The sequence below is a fragment of the Coregonus clupeaformis genome, unplaced genomic scaffold, assembly GCF_020615455.1.
Source record: "Coregonus clupeaformis isolate EN_2021a unplaced genomic scaffold, ASM2061545v1 scaf0109, whole genome shotgun sequence".
NCBI lineage: Eukaryota > Metazoa > Chordata > Actinopteri > Salmoniformes > Salmonidae > Coregonus > Coregonus clupeaformis.
The window spans coordinates 584,450-604,136 of NW_025533564.1; the positions used below are offsets into that span (position 1 = coordinate 584,450).

At 43.1% G+C, this 19,687-nt stretch overlaps 1 protein-coding gene across 5 annotated transcripts in view; it reads left to right on the forward strand.

The window, feature by feature from the left end:
- The window catches only part of LOC121555963 (clathrin coat assembly protein AP180), a 76,132-nt gene that overhangs the window by 34,644 nt on the left and 21,801 nt on the right, over positions 1 to 19,687 (forward strand). For all 5 annotated transcript variants that reach the window (XM_041869812.2, XM_041869811.2, XM_041869813.2 and 2 more), the window contains exons 4-9: positions 3,922 to 3,997; positions 4,233 to 4,335; positions 9,142 to 9,235; positions 12,770 to 12,881; positions 13,070 to 13,176; positions 13,290 to 13,331. In XM_041869812.2, the coding sequence (XP_041725746.1) occupies positions 3,922 to 3,997; positions 4,233 to 4,335; positions 9,142 to 9,235; positions 12,770 to 12,881; positions 13,070 to 13,176; positions 13,290 to 13,331 (534 nt within the window). The remainder of the gene's footprint in view (positions 1 to 3,921; positions 3,998 to 4,232; positions 4,336 to 9,141; positions 9,236 to 12,769; positions 12,882 to 13,069; positions 13,177 to 13,289; positions 13,332 to 19,687) is intronic.

Consider the following 19,687-nt stretch of genomic DNA (forward strand, 5'->3'; position numbering starts at 1 on the left):
ACCATATGCTGCCCCTCCCACCACATACCCCAGTCAACCTCATTTTCCTCATCACTATGTGTCTCCTGTAGGAAAACTAAATTAAGCCTTTTCTGTTTTATTACTTCTAATACCCAATCCCTCTTATTCCTGTCCCTTCCTCCATTAATATTGAGAGAAACTACCCTTAGTATCTCCATATAGAAAAGAAAAAGGAAAAGCAGAAGATACCACAGAGAAACCAGACAAAGAGTATAAAACACCCTATGAGGCATAATCATCATCATTATTTAAATGTTCTCTTAACCTGACCACGTTTCCCACCAACTTTTGCTGCTGCAACAGCAGTAACAAATTTCCTCAAGCGAATTCGCTTCTTCTCACTCAACTCGTCTAACCCCACCATCTTCTGTAACATCACAGCTGACCTCACAAACTTATCAACATCAAAATAATCTGCCAATTTGACAGATTTCCCAAAAGTCTGATCCAGAAACCCATTTACCTCCTCTAGATCATAAATTGAGTCCTCACCAGCTGATATCGTATCAAGAGAGATATCCATATCCTTCTCCTGATCCTCCACAACTGAGGCCACAGACCACTGACTCCCCTCTACCACATCCCTTTCAACACTCCCCACTTGCACCCCATCACTCGTACCAGGCATCTCCTCCACTACCTGGGAGACTAGCCCCACCTGAAACCCAATACTCGTAGTGGGCATCTCCTCCACTACCAGGGAGCCTAGCTCCACATGAACCCCCTCCTGTACCCTATTACTCGTAGTGGGAATCTCCTCCACTGCCTGGGAGCCTAGCTCCACATGAACCCCCTCCTGTACCCCAGCACTCATAGTGGGCATCTCCTCCACTACCTGGGAGATTAGCTCCACATGAACCCCCTCCTGTAACCCATTACTTGTAGTGGGCATCTCCTCCACTACCTGGGAGATTAGCTCCACATGAACCCCCTCCTGTACCCTATTACTCGTAGTGGGAATCTCCTCCACTGCCTGGGAGCCTAGCTCCACATGAACCCCCTCCTGCACCCCAGCACTCATACTGGGCACCTCCTCACCAGTCTGAGGAAATGGCTCTTCAGATCCATCCTTACCTTCTACAACAATATTTTTCTGCTGCATAACATTTCCCTCTGGTACAAGTTGCAACTCTGTGCCCTCAACACGGACAACTTGTTCCTCAGCAACAGATGCTTGTGGCTGGTCTACCGCTGTCAGCCCACCTCTCCCTACATCAGTGGCCCCAGGCGTTACGATGACCACCTGCGCCCCTCCCTCTGCCTCCCTCTGCATATCGCTTATGACCAACATCCCCACACTCAAAACACTGTTGACTACCCGTACTAGCATAAGCCATATACAGTCTATTGTCATACTTGACTTTAAACAATAACTCCAAAGTCTGCTCCGGTGAGTCCAAAAACATAAACACCTGTCGCCGAAACGACATAACCTGTTTCAACGCCGGGTGTTTGCAACCCAACGGGACAACCTTAATTGAACTTGCAAACTTCCCAAAGCGCAATAACTCGCGCTCCAATAGCTCATTTGGAATAAACGGCGGTACATTTGAAATCGTTACCCTTGTTGACAGAGAAAAAAGCGGCGTAACTTGAATAAACATTCCTTTAAGAAGTACGCCATGCTCAACAATACGATCAACAAGGCGCTCTTCTTTAAGAAATACCACCACCGCTTTATTTATCCGTGACGCATAAGCAACATTCTCATATCCTACCTTCTCTCCTACGGCGACCAGAAACTCCTCCACCATGACAGAAGCTTCAGTAACACACCTAAAGCCATGCCGAAGTGACAGGGACGGCGTCCCCATTTGGGCCGCCATCCCCACCAAAATTAGGGTAATTTCGACACGAAAAACAATATACTTAATTCTACCACAACAAGAAAATAGAAATAATAACCTTAATCATGCATAGAAGAAAAAAGGATATCACTAAGAAAAGGAAAACTGAAAGAAAACCCAGGATATCTAACTCTACACAACACTCGCACTTAGCACTCACTCAAACAATTCCCAGCATGCACCAAACACTCCCAGCATGGAGAGAGAGAGAGAGAGAGAGAGAGAGAGAGAGAGAGAGAGAGAGAGAGAGAGAGAGAGAGAGGAGAGAGAGAGAGAGAGAGAGAGAGAGAGAGGAGGAGAGAGAGAGAGAGAGAGAGAGAGAGAGAGAGAGAGAGAGAGAGAGAGAGAGAGAGAGAGAGAGAGAGAGAGAGAGAGAGAGAGAGAGAGAGAGAGAGAGAGAGAGAGAGAGAGAGAGAGAGAGAGAGAGAGAGAGCTGTGTCATGTCGAACGGACACACTGTGATAATGAAATTAAACTCAGTGTCTGTGGAGGAGAAATCAATGGGGAAGAGGACATGTGCACTAATGTTGCCATTGGAGACACAGGGTAACTGGCTTTTTGAAGAGGTCTCTTCATTCATATGCCCTTCCTCCCAACATTATTAATCTCATCACAGTGTATGTATGTGCGTGCATCTGTGTTTGTACATGTTTGTGTGTGTGGGTGTGTATTTGACTGGCCAGTGAATTACAGCCCCTCAGCATACATTTCTCCAGAGCCTTATGTGTAGAGACAGATGTGTGGGGTTTAGCTCAACGTCTGGAGTGTGTCTGTTGATATGAGACTGTACGCTGTCTGAAAGAGGGAGAAGGAGTGTACTACAGTATCACACCATTACAAAAATATATGTTTTATTGTCACCTACACCAGATAGGTGCAGTGAAATGTGTTGCTTTATAGGGTCAGACATAGTAGTACAGCGCCCCTGGAGCAAATTAGGGTTAAGTGCCTTGATCAAGGGCACCTCGACATATTTTTCACATAGTCAGCTTGGATATTTGAACCAGCAACCTTTCAGTTGCTGGTCCAACACTCTAACCACTAGGCTACCTGCCACCCTAATTTATTTCACCTCATTAAACTGGGCTTTGACTTTTGAATTAAGAGTGTAAATGAAATCCCAGGTGTGTATGTGTGTGTGTGTGTGTGCGTACACGTATCATGTATATAGGTGTGAGTGTGTACAGAGTATGCTTTTCTTGTCATGTTTCACAATTCCTCCATAGGTGCCTATTTGTCATTCATGTATTATTCTGTGGTGGGTGATACATTCTGAATATAAGCAGAAGCATTCTCATTCTCACCCTCCCACTCAGGCGCTGTTCTCTTTGATGTTGGCTCTCTGTAATCAATTAAGCTGCAGCATGATCATATCACACTTTTCACATGAATTCCAGTTCCTCCTCAACACAATTATGTGTTTATAATATGAAACAGCTCCTCTGAAATTACACGTCTAATCCATTTCCTTTTGTGACTCATTCAATCCTTTGAAGATAATTATATTTTAAAGGTAGTTGTGTGTTTGTGTGTGAGTGTGTGTGTGTGTGTGTGTGTGTGTTTTAATGTGTATGTGTTTTAATACCTGTCAAAATGTCTGGTTCTTTAGCATAACAGACTCAATAATTTGCTGAGCTGGTTTGTTGTTTTAGTGTATTGATCCTGTCTCCTCCTCTGACTGGTGTGTATTCTCTCTCTCTTTCTCTCTCTCTCTCTCTCTCTCTCTCTCTCTCTCTCTCTCTCTCTCGCTCTCTCCCCCTCTCTCTTCTCTCTTCTCTCTCTCACTCAATCTCTCTCTTCCCTCTCTCTCTTTCTCTCTCTCTTTCTCTCTCTCTTTCTCCTCTCTCTCTCTCTCTCTCTCTCTCTCTCTCTCTCTCTCTCTCTCTCTCTCTCTCTCTCTCTCTCTCTCTCTCTCTCTCTCTCTCTCTCTCTCTCTCTCTCTCTCTCTCTCTCTCTCTCTCTCTCTCTCTTTCTTCCCTCTCTCTTTCTCTCTCTTTCTTCCCTCTCTCTTTCTCTCTCTGTCTCTCTCTCTCTTTCTGTCTCTCTTCCTCAGAGGTTCCTCCAGTTCCTTGCCTCCAGGAACACCCTCTTCAACCTCAGTAACTTTCTGGACAAAACTGGCTCCCATGGTGAGTTAACACTTGCTCCGGCAGCCCCTCCCCTCCCTGCATTTACCAAACAACCCGCTCTGATGTCCAGTCAAGCTGTCACCCAGGGTGATCACTGTAAAACTGTGTCCATGGTGATTGATACGGTCTCCCATGGCGATGTAAATTGGTTTCTCTGGTGATGGAAATGGTCCTCTGTGGGGTGTTGTTTCTATGGAGACGTGGAGGTGACATTGGCCTGTTGTTCCTCCCCCAGGCTATGACATGTCCACGTTTATCAGACGCTACAGCCGGTACCTCAACGAGAAAGCGTTCGCTTACAGACAGATGTCCTTCGACTTTGGCAGAGTGAAGAAGGGGTATGTTGTCTCTCAATAACTCTGTCTATCCTCTCCATCAGTGCTGCTTAAATTCTTTAATTAAATTTCAACCTCTTCTCTTTATGGCTTTTTTAAAATTAATATCAAGCTTTGAATAGAGCAAAGCACACTGTCTAGCTGCAATACACAAGATATGTTTTCACCCTTCACCCTCCCACCCCCTCAGAAACATATACACTACCGGTCAAAAGTTTTAGAACACCTACTCATTCAAGGGTTTTTCTTTATTTTTACTATTTTCTACATTGTAGAATAATAGTTAAGACATCAAAACTATGAAATAACACATATGGAATCATGTAGTAACAAAAACGTGTTAAACAAATCAAATATATTTTAAATAGCCACCCTTTGCCTTGATTTACATTTACATACATTTACGTCATTTAGCAGACGCTCTTATCCAGAGCGACTTACAAATTGGTGCATTCACCTTATAGCCAGTGGGATAACCACTTTACAATGTTTTTTTATTATTTTTTTATTGTATATTTATAATTTTAAATATGTTTTATTTTATTTTTTTATTTTTTTATTCTTATTTTATTTTATTTTTTATTTTTTTTGGGGGGGGGGGGTGGGTTGGGGTAAGGGAGGGGTAGAAGGATTACTTTATCCTATCCCAGGTATTCCTTAAAGAGGTGGGGTTTCAAATGTCTCCGGAAGGTGGTGAGTGACTCCGCTGTCCTGGCGTCGTGAGGGAGCTTGTTCCACCATTGGGGGTGCCAGAGCAGCGAACAGTTTTGACTGGGCTGAGCGGGAACTATGCTTCCGCAGAGGAAGGGGAGCCAGCAGGCCAGAGGTGGATGAACGCAATGCCCTCGTTTGGGTGTAGGGACTGATCAGAGCCTGAAGGTACGGAGGTGCCGTTCCCCTCACAGCTCCATAGGCAAGCACCATGGTCTTGTAACAGATGCGAGCTTCAACTGGAAGCCAGTGGAGTGTGCGGAGGAGGGGGGTGACGTGAGAGCTTTGCACATGACAGCTTTGCACACGCTTGGCATTCTCTCAACCAGCTTCATGAGGTAGTCACCTGGAATGCATTTTATTTAACAGGTGTGCCTTCTTAAAAGTTAATTTGTGGAATTTATTTCCTTCTTAACGCGTTTGAGCCAATCAGTTGTGTTGTGACAAAGTAGGGGGGATATACAGAAGATCGCCCTATTCGGTAGAAGACCAAGTCCATATTATGGCAAGAACAGCTGAAATAAGCAAAGAGAAACGACAGTCCATCATTACTTAAAGACATGAAGGTCAGTCAATACGGAACATTTCAAGAACTTTGCAGTCGCAAAAACCATCAAGGGCTATGATGAAACTGGCAATCATGAGGACCGCCACAGGAATGGAAGACCCAGAGTTACCTCTGCTGCAGAGGATAAGTTCATTAGAGTTACCAGCCTCAGAAATTGCAGCCCAAATAAATGCTTCACAGAGTTCAAGGAACAGACACATCTCAACATCAACTGTTCAGAGGAGACTGTGTGAATCAGGCCTTCATGGTCGATTTTGCCGCAAAGAAACCACTAATAAAGGACACCAATAAGAAGAAGAGACTTGCTTGGTCCAAGAAACACGAGCAATGGACATTAGACCGGTGGAAATGTGTCCTTTGGTCTGGAGTCCAAATGTGAGATTTTTTGTTCCAACCGCTGTGTCTTTGTGAGACGCGGTGGGGGTGAACAGATGATCTCTGCATGTGTATTTCCCGCCGTAAAGCATGGAGGAGGAGGTGTTATGGTGTGGGGGTGCTTTGCTGGTGACACTGTCTGTGATTGATTTAGAATTCAAGGCGCACTTAACAAGCATGGCTACCACAGCATTCTGCAGCGATACGCCATCCCATCTGGTTTGGGCTTAGAGGGACTATCATTTGTTTTTCAACAGGACAATGACCCAACCCACCTCCAGGCTGTGTAAGGGCTATTTTACCAAGAAGGAGAGGGATGGAGTGCTGCATCAGATGACCTGGCCTCCACAATCCCCCAACCTCAACCAAATTGAGATGGTTTGGGATGAGTCGGACCGCAGAGTGAAGGAAAAGCAGCCAGCAAGTGCTAAGCATATGTGGGAACTCCTTCAAGACCGTTGGAATAGCATTCCAGGTGAAGCTGGTTGAGAGAATGCCAAGAGTGTGCAAAGCTGTCATCAACGCAAAGGGTGGCTATTTGAAGAATCTCAAATATAACATATATTTTGATTTGTTTAACACTTTTTGGGTTAATACATGATTCCATATGTGTTATTGTGATGTCTTTACTACTATTCTACAATGTAGAAAATAGTAAAAATAAAGAAAAACCCTTGAATGAGTAGGTGTTCTAAAACTTTTGACTGGTAGTGTATACTGAACAAAAATATAAACGCAAGATGTAAAGTGTTGGTCCCATGTTTCATGAGGTGAAATAAAAGATTCCAGAAATGTTCCATATGCACAAAAAGCTTATTTCTCTCAGATTTTGTGCACACATTTGTTTACATCTCTGTTAGTCAGCATTTCTCCTTTGCCAAAAGAATCCATCCACCTGACAGGTGTGGCATATCAAGAAGCTGATTAAACAGGATGATTCATTACACAGGTGAACCTTGTGCTGGAGACAATAAAAGGCCACTCTAAAATGTGCAGTTTTGTCACACAATACAATGCCACAGATGTCTCAAGTTTTGAGGGAGTGTGCAATTGGCATTCTGACTGCAGTAATGTCCAACATAGCTGTTGCCAGAGAGCTGAATGTTAATTTCTCTACCATAAGCTGCCTCCAACGTCGTTTTAGAGAATTTGGCAGTACGTCCAACCGGCCTCACAACCACAGACCACGTGAAACCAGGCCAGCCCAGGACCTCCACATCCGACTTCTTCACCTGTGGGATCGTCTGAGACCAGCCACCCGGACAGCTGATGAAACTGAGGAGTAGTTCTGTCTGTAATAAAGCCCTTTTGTTGGGGAAAACTCATTCTGATTGGCTGGGACTGGCTCCCCAGTGGGTGGGCCTTGTTCCCAAGTGGGTGATCCTATGCCCTCCCAGGCCCACCCATGGCTGCGCCCCTGCCCAGTCATGTGAAATCCATATATTAGGGCCTAATGAATTTATTTCAATTGAGTGATTTCCTTAAATGAACTGTATCTCAGTAAAATCGTTGAAATTGTTGCATGTTGTGTTTATATTTTTGTTCAGTATAAAAACATAGAAATAGATGTACATTCTATTTCTCATAGAGACAACACTTGGCAGAATCACAGCCACCTGACCTGTCTGTCAGTCTCAGGGGTCCTGTCAGTAGGTGGGAGTGATTCATCTTAAAGCCAGGGTTGCACCAAAGAAAGTACCGTATGAAGATAGGCTAAAACTGCTTCTCCAATAGAAATTCCTGATCACAGTTGTAGGCGATATCATGGCAACGTTGGCTAGCAAGCTCATGCGTAAAAACACGTTATTGTGTCTAACGGTCGTCTCGCACCGAACTGCGCATGTGCTGGCCGTCAAATCAAAGGCACTCCTTCGATATAAAGTTGTTTTTGACTAAAATAAAAACGTGTCAGTTTGTCACTTTCACAAGGTTGGAGTAGTAACATGTTGAACTACCTAATACATTGGCTCGAATCTAGGTTGTGACTTGCAAAAATTTACAATTAAGGAAGAATTATTCACTTTTCTCATTGACTTCTCAAACTCCAAACCCCGGTTTGGTCTGTTTCACAAGCGTTCCCGGAAGTATCGCGAAGTTGTGCCTCTGGGTTTAAAAACTCTGTGATTGCACTGTGGGTGAGGGCAGAGTGGGCTGTCCATGCCTGTGCCTGTACAGAAACAGACAGATGAATACAGACTACACAGTCTGAATACAGACTACAGAGTGAGCTATTACTTAGGCTCCTGTCCAGACTGTTGCGTTTTTCTGGCAGACACAAGGTCCCACAGCATAGTCTGTGCCAGCCATGTGGCAGACAGACAGAACAGCCAGGTGTGCAGGTAGAGCTGTCTCTGACCTAGTGTCTCATGTCAGGTGTCTTACCTAAAGTAGTTAGGAAGCTGGATCCATGTAAAGCTGTTGCTGTGTTAGTGTTGTATCACAAGGCCTTGGCAGATCTCTAGTAATAATATAATTGTAAATGCCACTTAGCAGAAGCTTTCATGCAAAGCCACTAACAATACAGTGAGTGTTTAAGTCTTTAGTACGTGCATGTGATCCCTGCAAGAATTGAATAATATATGCCATTTAGCAGACATTTATCCAAAGCAACTTATAGTCATGCGTGCATAAATTTTTATGTATGGGAGGTCCTGGGAATCAAACCCACAGTCCTGGCATTGCACACACCATACTCTACCAACTGAGCCATACAGGACACTCCCTTTTGTGTTGCTAGCGCCACAGGATCACACCTATCTACAGTACTTCACTATAGACTCACTGTCCCAGAGGTCTATATGTTGTTTATCCCAATGTAGAGAGTATTAAGTTGTTTCCTCTCATCTCATATTGCTGGAAAAATAAATGGCAGCACATTATTGTATGCTCCACAATGTTTTTAATGGATCTTATTGATCCACTAATGGGAAAATCTGACTACGCCAGATAATACAAATAAGTACCAATACACCCAGCACAGAAAAACAAAGAACATATCGACAACGTTAAAATCGTCAGATCATCAACACAAACAACTGGATAAAAAACTCTCCACAATGTTTTTTTAATGGACCTCAAACCAACATTCTGGGTTTTCTCATACTGTACCATGTCTTTGCTCCTTTGTCCTCTGTCTGTCTGTCTGTCCGTCTCAGAGCTGAGGGGGTGATGAGGACGATGCCCGTAGAGAAGCTGTTGAAAGGAATGCCAACTCTGCAGAGCCAGATAGACGCCCTGCTGGAGTTTGATGTGAGTATTATGATGAGGATATTTGTATCCATTAGGAAGGACATTTTTGTCGGACAGCCAAGAGTCATGTAACATTAGACATACAGTATTCACGTAATAGACAACCGTACAGCACAGTACAACACAACGCAATGAAACACAACATTTACATGCAGTACATAGGTCTACTTTGTCACATTATAGTTATTGTGATTGCTAGGCCACCTCCTGTTATGCCCCATGCCTCAACAATAACCTAAACCAAAGCTCTCCAACCCTGTTCCTGGAGAGCTACCCTCCTGTAGGTTTTGGCTCCAACCCCAGTTGTAACCAGAGGCGATTTTAGCATGTAAATCTTGATGGGGCAAATCATTTTTTTGGGGGGGGGGGTGCATGCCAACAAAGTCACTATACAACACAACACAACACTAAATAATATATTAATTGCTCTATAACGGTGACAAACAGTGCCCACAAACTGTTAGGGCCTACATAAAGCTGTCCCAACAGCAGAGTCCCAACAGCAGTCCCAACACCTTACCACTACTACACCTGGCTATCAGTGGAGCCTTGTCTGGCAGCGAAACTGTTCATTCAGCCTCATTTACTGCCTTAAAAAAAACATAGCTGATATGGCTGAGTTGCTTAAACAAATGTGGTTTCTACTGACAATTGAGATGTACAAACTATGGCATAAGGGGACGACAAGCTCATAAGAGGCAATCCGTAATTTTGATTAAGACATTAATGAGCGAGCTAGGACGGACGTAGTCAATATAACTATTTGTTCAGCACTTTTAAATGTACAGTGACAGAATTCAGAACATGGGCCGTTCTTACAGTGTTCTCCCTGTACACCAAGTCAGAACCGTAGGATAAATAAAGGGGGCATACAAGCAGACAATGAAAGCTCTTACAATATTCAATGATTACATTAATCTAAAACAGGTAATAGGCTACATGTGCACCACCAAGTCAGACCAGTAGGCGAAATTAAGAGGGGAAAATAGACCTTTGTGGGCAAATTTTGTCATCAAAATTTGTAATCAAAGTCTGGCATACTTTGGATTTATGGCGCTTTCAAGACAACTGGGAACTCTGAAAAAAAACAAGGTCAAATTATGATGACGTCAGTGATCTTCAGGTCGTAGCTCTAGAAAGAGGCCCGAGTTCCCGACATACAATTCCGAGCTGGATGACCGTTGAAAACGTATTTTCCCAGTCTGAGCTCGTTTTTTCCTGAGTTACCAGTTGTCTTGAACTCACTGAAGTCAGATTTCCCAGTTCCGAGTTAACAGTTGTTTTGAGCGTGGCAGAAATCATGTTGTACTGACAGCATGGCCAATGTTGAATGTCTATAATTTTAAGCTTGGAAAAGAGACCCTTAAATTCAGACTTGGGACCACACAGCCACTCCACTGAATAGCATGCTAGTGATTGCTTTGCAATGCTTGCAGTTAGCCACTAATTCCTTCCAAACCACTCATTGTTGAATTTGCGATTTCCAACTTGTTGTGTAATGTTTATGTCCAATGATCGATGAGCACCGATACGTTTTAGCTATAATTTCTCTTCATTTTTTCTCTTCATATGACAAGGATTAAAAAGCATTTGCCAGTAGATTGTCGACTTGATTCATGATGATGACTGCTAGCTTGCTAGCCAAGATTTTAAAGTATGATGTTGACATATTCAGTCCAATCAAAGCTACTGTAGATATAATGTGATTTGACGTCATTTTATCTGTGGCCAATGACCTTGAGCCTTCTTGGATGGGTGTTACGCACTCCTCTCGGAAGAGGGAACGCAACACCCTGCTACAACTCAACTCTCCGTGTTGTGAAAGAGGTATGGGACTGTAGGTGTGAGTAAGGATGACAAAAGGCAGAGAATACCGTTAACAGGGAATTTATTCCTTCGCACGGTAAGTTTGGGGAAAAGGGGCTGGACGGAACCAAATCAAAGAAAGTAAATATCAAAGCCCCCTCTCCTACCTTACTTGCCTACCCACTACTTACTTAACTAGCACCACCTGGTGCACTAACCAAAATACAAGGGATGGTCCGCCCAGGTCTTTCCTAGTGTGCATAGACAGTTTACTTCTACGGGTAATGTATGCCCGCGGGCCTCTTGCCTAAGCACTCCCTAGGTGCCTTCCCCTTCCCCCCTTGGGAACAAATAAAACAAAATAGCACAAACTGGTTCACAACAAAACCTGAGAAAAAAAACGAACTCAGGACATTAAAGAAACTTTCTAAGCAACAAACTAACACAAAACATTACAATTGGTTCTCACAGCAACAACTACACAGTACATACCAAATGTCTTAGCAACAACCAACATGCTATAACTCTCAGCCATTCTGGTCTCCCCCCCTTTCTGAGCATCAGAAGGAGTTGGTAATTGGAGACAGCTGCGTCCTGATGAGGGCGCGGGGTCAGCTCTCCAATCATCAATGTTCATCGACCAATCAGCTGCTTGTTGGGGAATTTCAGGAACCCATTTCCTGAAATACATACATGAAAATACACAACCCACAACACAGAAACTGGGGAACGTAACACGCCCACCACAAAAAAATGCAAACATACAGTTTACAATAACAAAAACCAACGCATCCCCAGTTATTAAACCCGTGATAGGGCGTCGGCAACCACATTTGCCGAGCCCTTCACATTCACTTCTAATGTAACTCTATGGCAGCACCCAAGGGGTTAGAATTTTCGAGCTCTACCCTTAGAGTTGGCGGTGACGTAGTGTCCCCATGAGTGACAGAACACTAAGCCAATCACGGCGCAACTAGAGAGTATTACCCAATCATGGTGCAACTAGAGAACATTACCAACCCCTACGCTCCATATTTTCCGCTGGCTGCCCCACCACCACCACCACAGAAAGCATTGAGCTTGGCTGAAACACCTTTATTTTGGAGCTGCCTTTCTCAAGAAAGCAAAAAATAGAACATGTTTGTATGCAGCTTTATTAACGCAATGATATTTTTAAGGTAATAATGTGGGGCTTAAAACAGGTGGGGCTCTGCCCTACCTGCCCTGAATGATGGGTCGCCACTGGTTGTAACTAACCTAGTTCAGCTTATCAATCAGTTAATTATTAGGATCAGGTGTGCTAGATTAGGGTTCGGAGCGAAAACCTAGAACCTAGCTCTCCAGGAACAGGGTTGGGTAGCCCTGACCTAAACTACCTGGCAACTCAACCCAAGCAGTAGTGGTGTAAAGTACTTAAGTAAAAATACTTTTAAGTACTACTTAAGTTGTTTTTTGGGGTATCTGTACTTGAAATTATTTATACTTTTACTTTTTATACTTAAGTACATTTAAAACCAAATACTTTAAAACTTTTACTCAAGTAGTATTTTACTGGGTGACTTTCACTTTTACTTGAGTCATTTTCTATTAAGGTGTCTTTACTTTTACTCAAGTACGACAATTGGGTACTTTTTCCACCATTGCCAAGCAGTTACCTACAAACCTATTACCTTTAAACTCAAATCTCTCATCCTCAGTGTGATCTAATCTCACCTTGTTTATCTATAGGTCCATCCCAATGAACTGACCAATGGGGTGATCAATGCGTGCTTCCTCCTGATGTTCAAAGACCTGATCAAGTTATATGCCTGCTACAATGACGGGATCATCAATCTATTAGGCAAGGCTTGACCCTTTTCTTCTACTTCCTGGGACAATAATCATGCCTGTTTATATTTGATGAATATAACAGGTTAAATTTGATTCAAGACATGGAAATAGATGTGGTCCTGTTCATTTTATGTAATAGTAATGTCTCAATGGTTCTTGTGTAATAATAAACATGTTCATTCCCCTTTTTCTTCACAGAGAAATTTTTCCAGATGAAGAGAGGACAGTGCAAAGACGGGCTGGAGATCTACAAGAGATTCTTGACACGGATGACCAGGGTTTCTGAGGTCTTCAAAATCGCTGAGGTAAAAGACAAAATCCGACAATACACTTTACTGTTGAAAAGTTCAATCCACAGCCTGTATGACAAGCATGGTATACGGAGGCTCAGGTGAAATGTCAACATCTTCTTTTACAGACCATAGGAATTGACAAAAATGATATCCCCGAGCTCACTCAGGTAAGTCCTGTTTGACCTTTTAAGCCTAATTTCTTAAATGTTCAGTGGGATGATACACTTTCTCCTAATCTAGTAACATTTTATTCACATTGTACTTACATTGTACCAGCATTGCATGTCAGTGTTGTGGTGTTCTTTCACCTGGGGTAGCATGCGTTTTGGGCATAGCCAACAACTCCCAGAAATCTCTTCTCTAGCAGCATCAACCAATCACAGTATTCGTCCTTTTTTTTGGACAAGCAGCCCTGGCCAATCACAGTCATGTACAGAGTTGACATGCCATTGTCTACCTGACCAATGGTGAACTTTTCATAGTGGGGGCGTATCCCTTTGATCCATTCTGTCCTCCATGCAGCCAATGAGCTGTGCTTCCCCTGTGATTGACAGCCACTCTGCCCCCTCTCTTCTTACTTCCAGAGGTGCAGCTTGATCTTACAGGCTGAGAGTGTGAGTAGTGTGTAGTACATACAGCTCGCTTTTGGGTCATGGCTAGAAGGGATACAGCTTTTGTCAAATTGACGTCAAAAGTTGATTTTTTTTTTGCTAATCCTAACCCTTTTCCTAATCTTAACCTAATTATCCTAGCCTGCTACGTTAGTTCTCCTAACCTGCTACAAAAAGTCAAATCTGACAAAAGCTGTATGCCATCTGGTCAAAACCTCACTTTTGGGGATCAAAGCAGCCTATAGGAAATTGAATAACAACACTGAACTCTCTTGAATGCATTGAACTGCAAATACAGCAGATACTCTTGGATGAAGCTGGTCACATCCTGGTCTCATAGACTAGACATACTGTAACATAGTAAACGTAAATCCAGGACACTCAAATTAGTATGATACAGTGCATTGGGAAAGTATTCAGAACCCTTGACTTTTTCTACATTTTGTTACGTTACAGCCTTATTCTAAAATGTGTTTTTTTCCCTCATCAATCTACACTCAACACCCCATAATGACAAAGCAAAAACAGGTTTTTAGATAAAATAAAACAGAAATATCTCATTTACATAAGTATTCAGACCCTTTACTCAGTACTTTGTTGAAGCACCTTTGGCAGCGATTACAGCCTTAAGTCTTCTTGGGTATGACACTACAAGCTTGGCACACCTATATTTGGGGAGTTTCTCCCATTCTTCTCTGCAGATCCTCTCCATCAGGTTGGGTGGCTAGTGTCGCCTCACAGCTATTTTCAGGTCTCGCCAGAGATGTTTGAACGGGTTCAAGTCCGGGCTTTGGCTGGGCCACTCAAGGACATTCAGAGACTTGTCCCGAAGCCGCTCCTGCGTTGTCTTGGCTGTGGGCTTAGGGTCGTTGTCCTGTTGGAAGGTGAACCTTCACACCAGTCTGAGGTCCTGAGCACTCTGGAGCAAGTTTTCATCAAGGATCTTTCTGTACTTTGCTCCGTTCATCTTTCCCTTGATCCTGACTAGTCTCCCAGTCCCTGCCGCTGAAAAACATCCCCACAGGTTTCCTCCAGACATGACGCTTGGCATTCAGGCCAAAGAGTTCAATCTTGGTTTCATCAGACCAGATAATCTTGTTTCTCATGGTCTGAGAGTCCTTTAGGTGCCTTTTGGCAAACTCCAAGCGGGCTGTCGTGTGCCTTTTACTGAGGAGTGGCTTCCGTCTGGCCACTCTACCATAAAGTCCTGATTGGTGGAGTGCTGCAGAGATGGTTGTCCTTCTGGAAGGTTCTCCCATCTCCACAGAGGAACTCTGGAGCTCTGTCAGAGTGACCATCGGGTTCTTGGTCACCTCCCTGACCAAGGCCCTTCTCCCCCGATTGCTCAGTTTGCTCAAACTTCTTCCATTTAAGAATGATGGAGGCATTGTGTTCTTGGGGACCTTCAATGCTGCAGAAACGTTTTGGTACCCTTCCCCAGATCTGTGCCTCGACACAATCCTGTCTAGGAGCTCTGCGGACAATTCCTTTGACCACATGGCTTGGTTTTTGCTCTGACATGCACTGTCAAATGTGGGACCTTATATAGACAGGTGTGTGCCTTTCCAAATAATCTCCAACCAATTGAATTGACCACAGGTGGACTCCAAACAAGTTGTAGAAACATCTCAAGGATGATCAATGGAAACAGGATGCACCAGAGCTCAATTTCAAGTCTCATAACAATGAGTCTGAATACTTATGTAAATAAGGTATTTCTGTTTTTTATTTTTAATAAATTAGCAAAAATCTCTAAAAACCTGTTTTTGCTTTGTCATTATGGGGTATTGTGTGTAGATTGATGATAAAAAATTTTTTTTTTTAAATGTTAGAATAAGGCTGTAACGTGCCAAAATGTGGAAAAAGTCAAGGGGTCTGAATACTTTCCGAATGCACTGTATGTTACGTTTGGTAAGGTTAAATAAGACAGAAGGCAAAAACTTAAGGCAAAAACGAAAATACGGTGTTGGTCGGGTGGATGGATGGATGTATAATGTGAATGTGTAGCAACCCAAAGGTTGCGTGTTCGAATCTCATCACGGACAACTTTCGAGTTTTAGCTTATTAGCAACTTTGCAACTACTTACTACGTTTTAGCTACTTTGTAACTACTTAGCATGTTAGCTAACCCTTCCACCTAATTCTTAACCCTAACCTTAACCCTTACCTTAACCCCGAACCCCCAACCCCTAGCCTAACTAACATTAGCAACCTAGCTAAAGTTAGCGTTAGCCACTAGCCACCTAGCCAACGTTAGCCACAACTAATTGGAGTTCGTAACATCCGTTTTGCAAATTCGTAACATGTTGTACGAATTGCAATTTGTAACATATTGTACAAACTGCTATTCGTAACATATCATACAAATTGTAATTTGTAATATATCATACGAAATGGATGATGGATATCCACAAATTAATATATACCATACAAAACGTAACATATCATACTAATTGGAGTGTTCCGGATTTACATTGACTATTTTACGTCTACCCCTGAGTCCAGGTTGATGTGACTGAAGGAACAGATTGGAGAAGTCGCAATACCTGCAGAGCTATTCCGCTAAAAGCTAAGATCTGATTTAACATTGGTTTTAGCTCAACAATTGTATCTTAGTTCATCAGAATGTTACTATAGAGTTTCCATAATGTCAAAATCACCCGAGAGGGTATCTGAAATCCCATGAACAGTATTTGTCCCTCAATTAAGTATGTAGTACCTAACTGTGTGTCCCAACTACTCCCTACCCCTTCCCTTTGGCCATATAAAGCTTTACTGTTTGCAGATCTGTAAGGTGGAGGCTATGGTGGAAGCTCAACCACCACACTGCTTTTACCTTTACAGACCCTTCAGATCTCCAAACATCAAAGGGGTTTAGGTCAAGGGGAAGGGGTACACTCTCACTCTATAAACATGGCTGGGGTATTTCCCTGGCAGATGCGGGCAGTGTGTATGACTTTACACTGAGAGCATGATGCACTGATGACCGTGTGGACTGTGGACTGTGGATGGAAAGGGATTGCTTTAATATCACAGCCTTGGGCAGGTGCAGATCTGCTGGGGGGTTTGACCACACTGACATGCATGATTGGTTGGACTACTAGCCAACCGGGAGGGTGGTGGGATGTGAAATGGGGGGTTGAGCTTACTGTCATGTCATGGTATTGCTCTAAAGAGGAGCTGGTTAAAGCATGGTAATGATACATTGATTCAAGACAGTGAGTTGGGGGGGTTGTGGAGCATGGATTAGGGTTCAAAGGCCTGTGTGTGTGGTTGGATTTTAATGGAGTCCATCGGCTAACTAGCAGATTGACTGGTTAGCATTATGTCACAGTTTGGACATTCTGGGTGTTCCTTATTGTTTAGATAGATTCCTGTCATATTACTAGCACTATTACTATTACAGTACTAGTTGTTTATAAACTGTCAAGTGAAACGACTGCCTCGTAGAACAATCTATGTGTCTTCATTGATATTTGTATGCATGTGGTGGAGAGGCAAAGAGAAAGCCTGTATATACTGTCCAGACTTGGCTCCTTCGTAGGCAGTATCCTTTAAGGCTCTTTCTTAGGCAGTATCCTTTTAGGGATACTGTCCTGGCCTAGAGGTGTGAGTTATTAGACTCCCAGTGCCAGTGCTTAGGCAGCTGAGACAAGTGACGCTCCACAATAAATTCTACTGAATTCTCCATCCCGTGAGTCACCATTTGGGCAGCTAAACGACCTAGTGATTTAGCTGTAACTATTAGAAATCGAATACGAAAGCCATTTAATTAGTTAATCGAAATTAAAACAAATCATGTTGTTTCACCAGATGTTATATATTTATCTTATTACTGGATTTACCTGACAGCCATAAGTATGTGTATTGTATTATTCTCTGTTGTGTGGAAACAGCAACCTCTTATCTATGACAGATAGACCGATATGTGAATTCCAGGTGGATCTTGATGATACCACAGTGCTGTAGGGAATACAAAACCATTGGAACGGCATGAAGCAGGGAAATAACATATTTGCCCCCCTCTACTATGTTTGTGGCTGTGTATTGTCTGTAATAGCATCTAAATGGCATCTAAACAGATGGTATTAGGATCTAATCATCAGATCTCTTAACCCCTCTTTGGAGTGTATCCTTTGGTAGAGGCAGATGCTGAGTAACGATTTACATTACGGCCATCTTCGTAATGCATTCTTTACATATGTACACATCATAAGCGTACTGTAGGCTGAACAGAATCTAGGAGATTCTAAGAGAAACGTCCAATTCATATAGTCATTATTTTCCTTTGAATGCTCATTGAAGATGCTTAGAAAGTCATTACAACGATATCACTGCCAACAGTGTAGAGCAGACCCTCCCTAAATGTACCTAATTGTTCCCTGAACAGCTTGCTGTCCGAAAGAAGGTCTGTGATTTTGGATTGTATCAGGTAGAGACCCCTGTTTAATAGAAGGACCCCTGTGTGTCTGTACATGGCCCAATTGGCCTGTGGAAGTGATGGAACTGTCACTCCTCCTTCTGGCAGCTCGGTGACAGTCAATCACACACCTGGGTGGTTTTCAATAGGCACGAAATGGAAGAAAACTGTCCAAAACTAAGTTAAATTGGGAGGTATTATCTGAACGTGTCCAATAAGAAACGCTGGTTTTTCGTTGTCCGTTGCAAAATGTTTTGCTACGGTGTAGCCTAATTAAAATGACCCAGCTGTAGAAGAAAGGTCAGAGTAGATACAGGACTACTGGTTCTTAGTTCTGAAATGGGCTGTCCTCTTTCATATTGCAAAGGCAAAGATTTATCATTGTACTGTCTGGCTCCGAGGCCTCTTACATTTCAGGCACGATTACCTAGAATGCCAAGACATTTATTGGGTTATCAGAGGAAGTAGACCAAGGTAAATGGGGCAGGAAAATAATAGTGATTTAAGAGGGAAGTGAGTGAGACTTATTTAGCTGGCCCATTTAGCTTTGACAGCGCACATGTGGGTTGCTAGATGCTAACTGCTTAGCCTATTAGGTGTACTGCCATCTGTGGCTGTGCAGCATGTTTTGCTATGATGTGTTTACAATCTGTCTGTTAGTTTGAGCATGCAGTAGAACTGTATTGATGGAAGCATTGTTCTTTAACATAAGCATGAGTAGTTTGCTACAGTTAAGTAATGAATGGACTGAACTGCTGTGTGAAATACATTTTGAAGAGGCACTCAATTAGCATTGTTCTCCTATTGTCCCCCCATTACTTCCATAGCCCCAATGTGATCATTCTTTGTGTCCCCTGTTAGCTCCAATGTGATCATTCTCTGTCTCCTGTTAGCCCCAATGTGATAATTATCTGTCCCCTGTTAGTCCCAGTGTACCCTGTTAGCCCCAATGTGATAATTTTTTGTATGTCCCCTGATAGCCCCAATGTGATAATTCTCTGTCCCCTGTTAACCCCAGTGTACCCTGTTAGCCCCAATGTGATAATTATTTGTATGTTCCCTGATAGCCCCAATGTGTTCATTCTTTGTGTTCCCTGTTAGCACCAATTTGACTATTCTCTGTGTTCCCTGTTAGCACCAATTTGACCACTCTCTACGTTCCCTGTTAGCCCCAATGTGACCACTCTATGTTCCCTGTTAGCCCCAATGTGACCATTCTCTATATTCCCTGTTAGCCCCAATGTGACCATTCTCTGTGTTCCCTGTTAGCCCCAATGTGACCATTCTCTGTGTTCCCTGTTAGCCCCAATGTGACCTATCTCTGTCCCCTGTTACCCCCAATGTGATCGTTCTCTGTGTCAGACCTCCTGTGGCTCTTCTTCTCATCCCTCTATGTGTTTCCCTCCAGACCCTTTAAGTGTCATCACCTGTCAAGCCTGCATGGCCAGTAGCTCTCCAGGCTCAAAGTTGGAGACCCCTGTTCATAACCTAT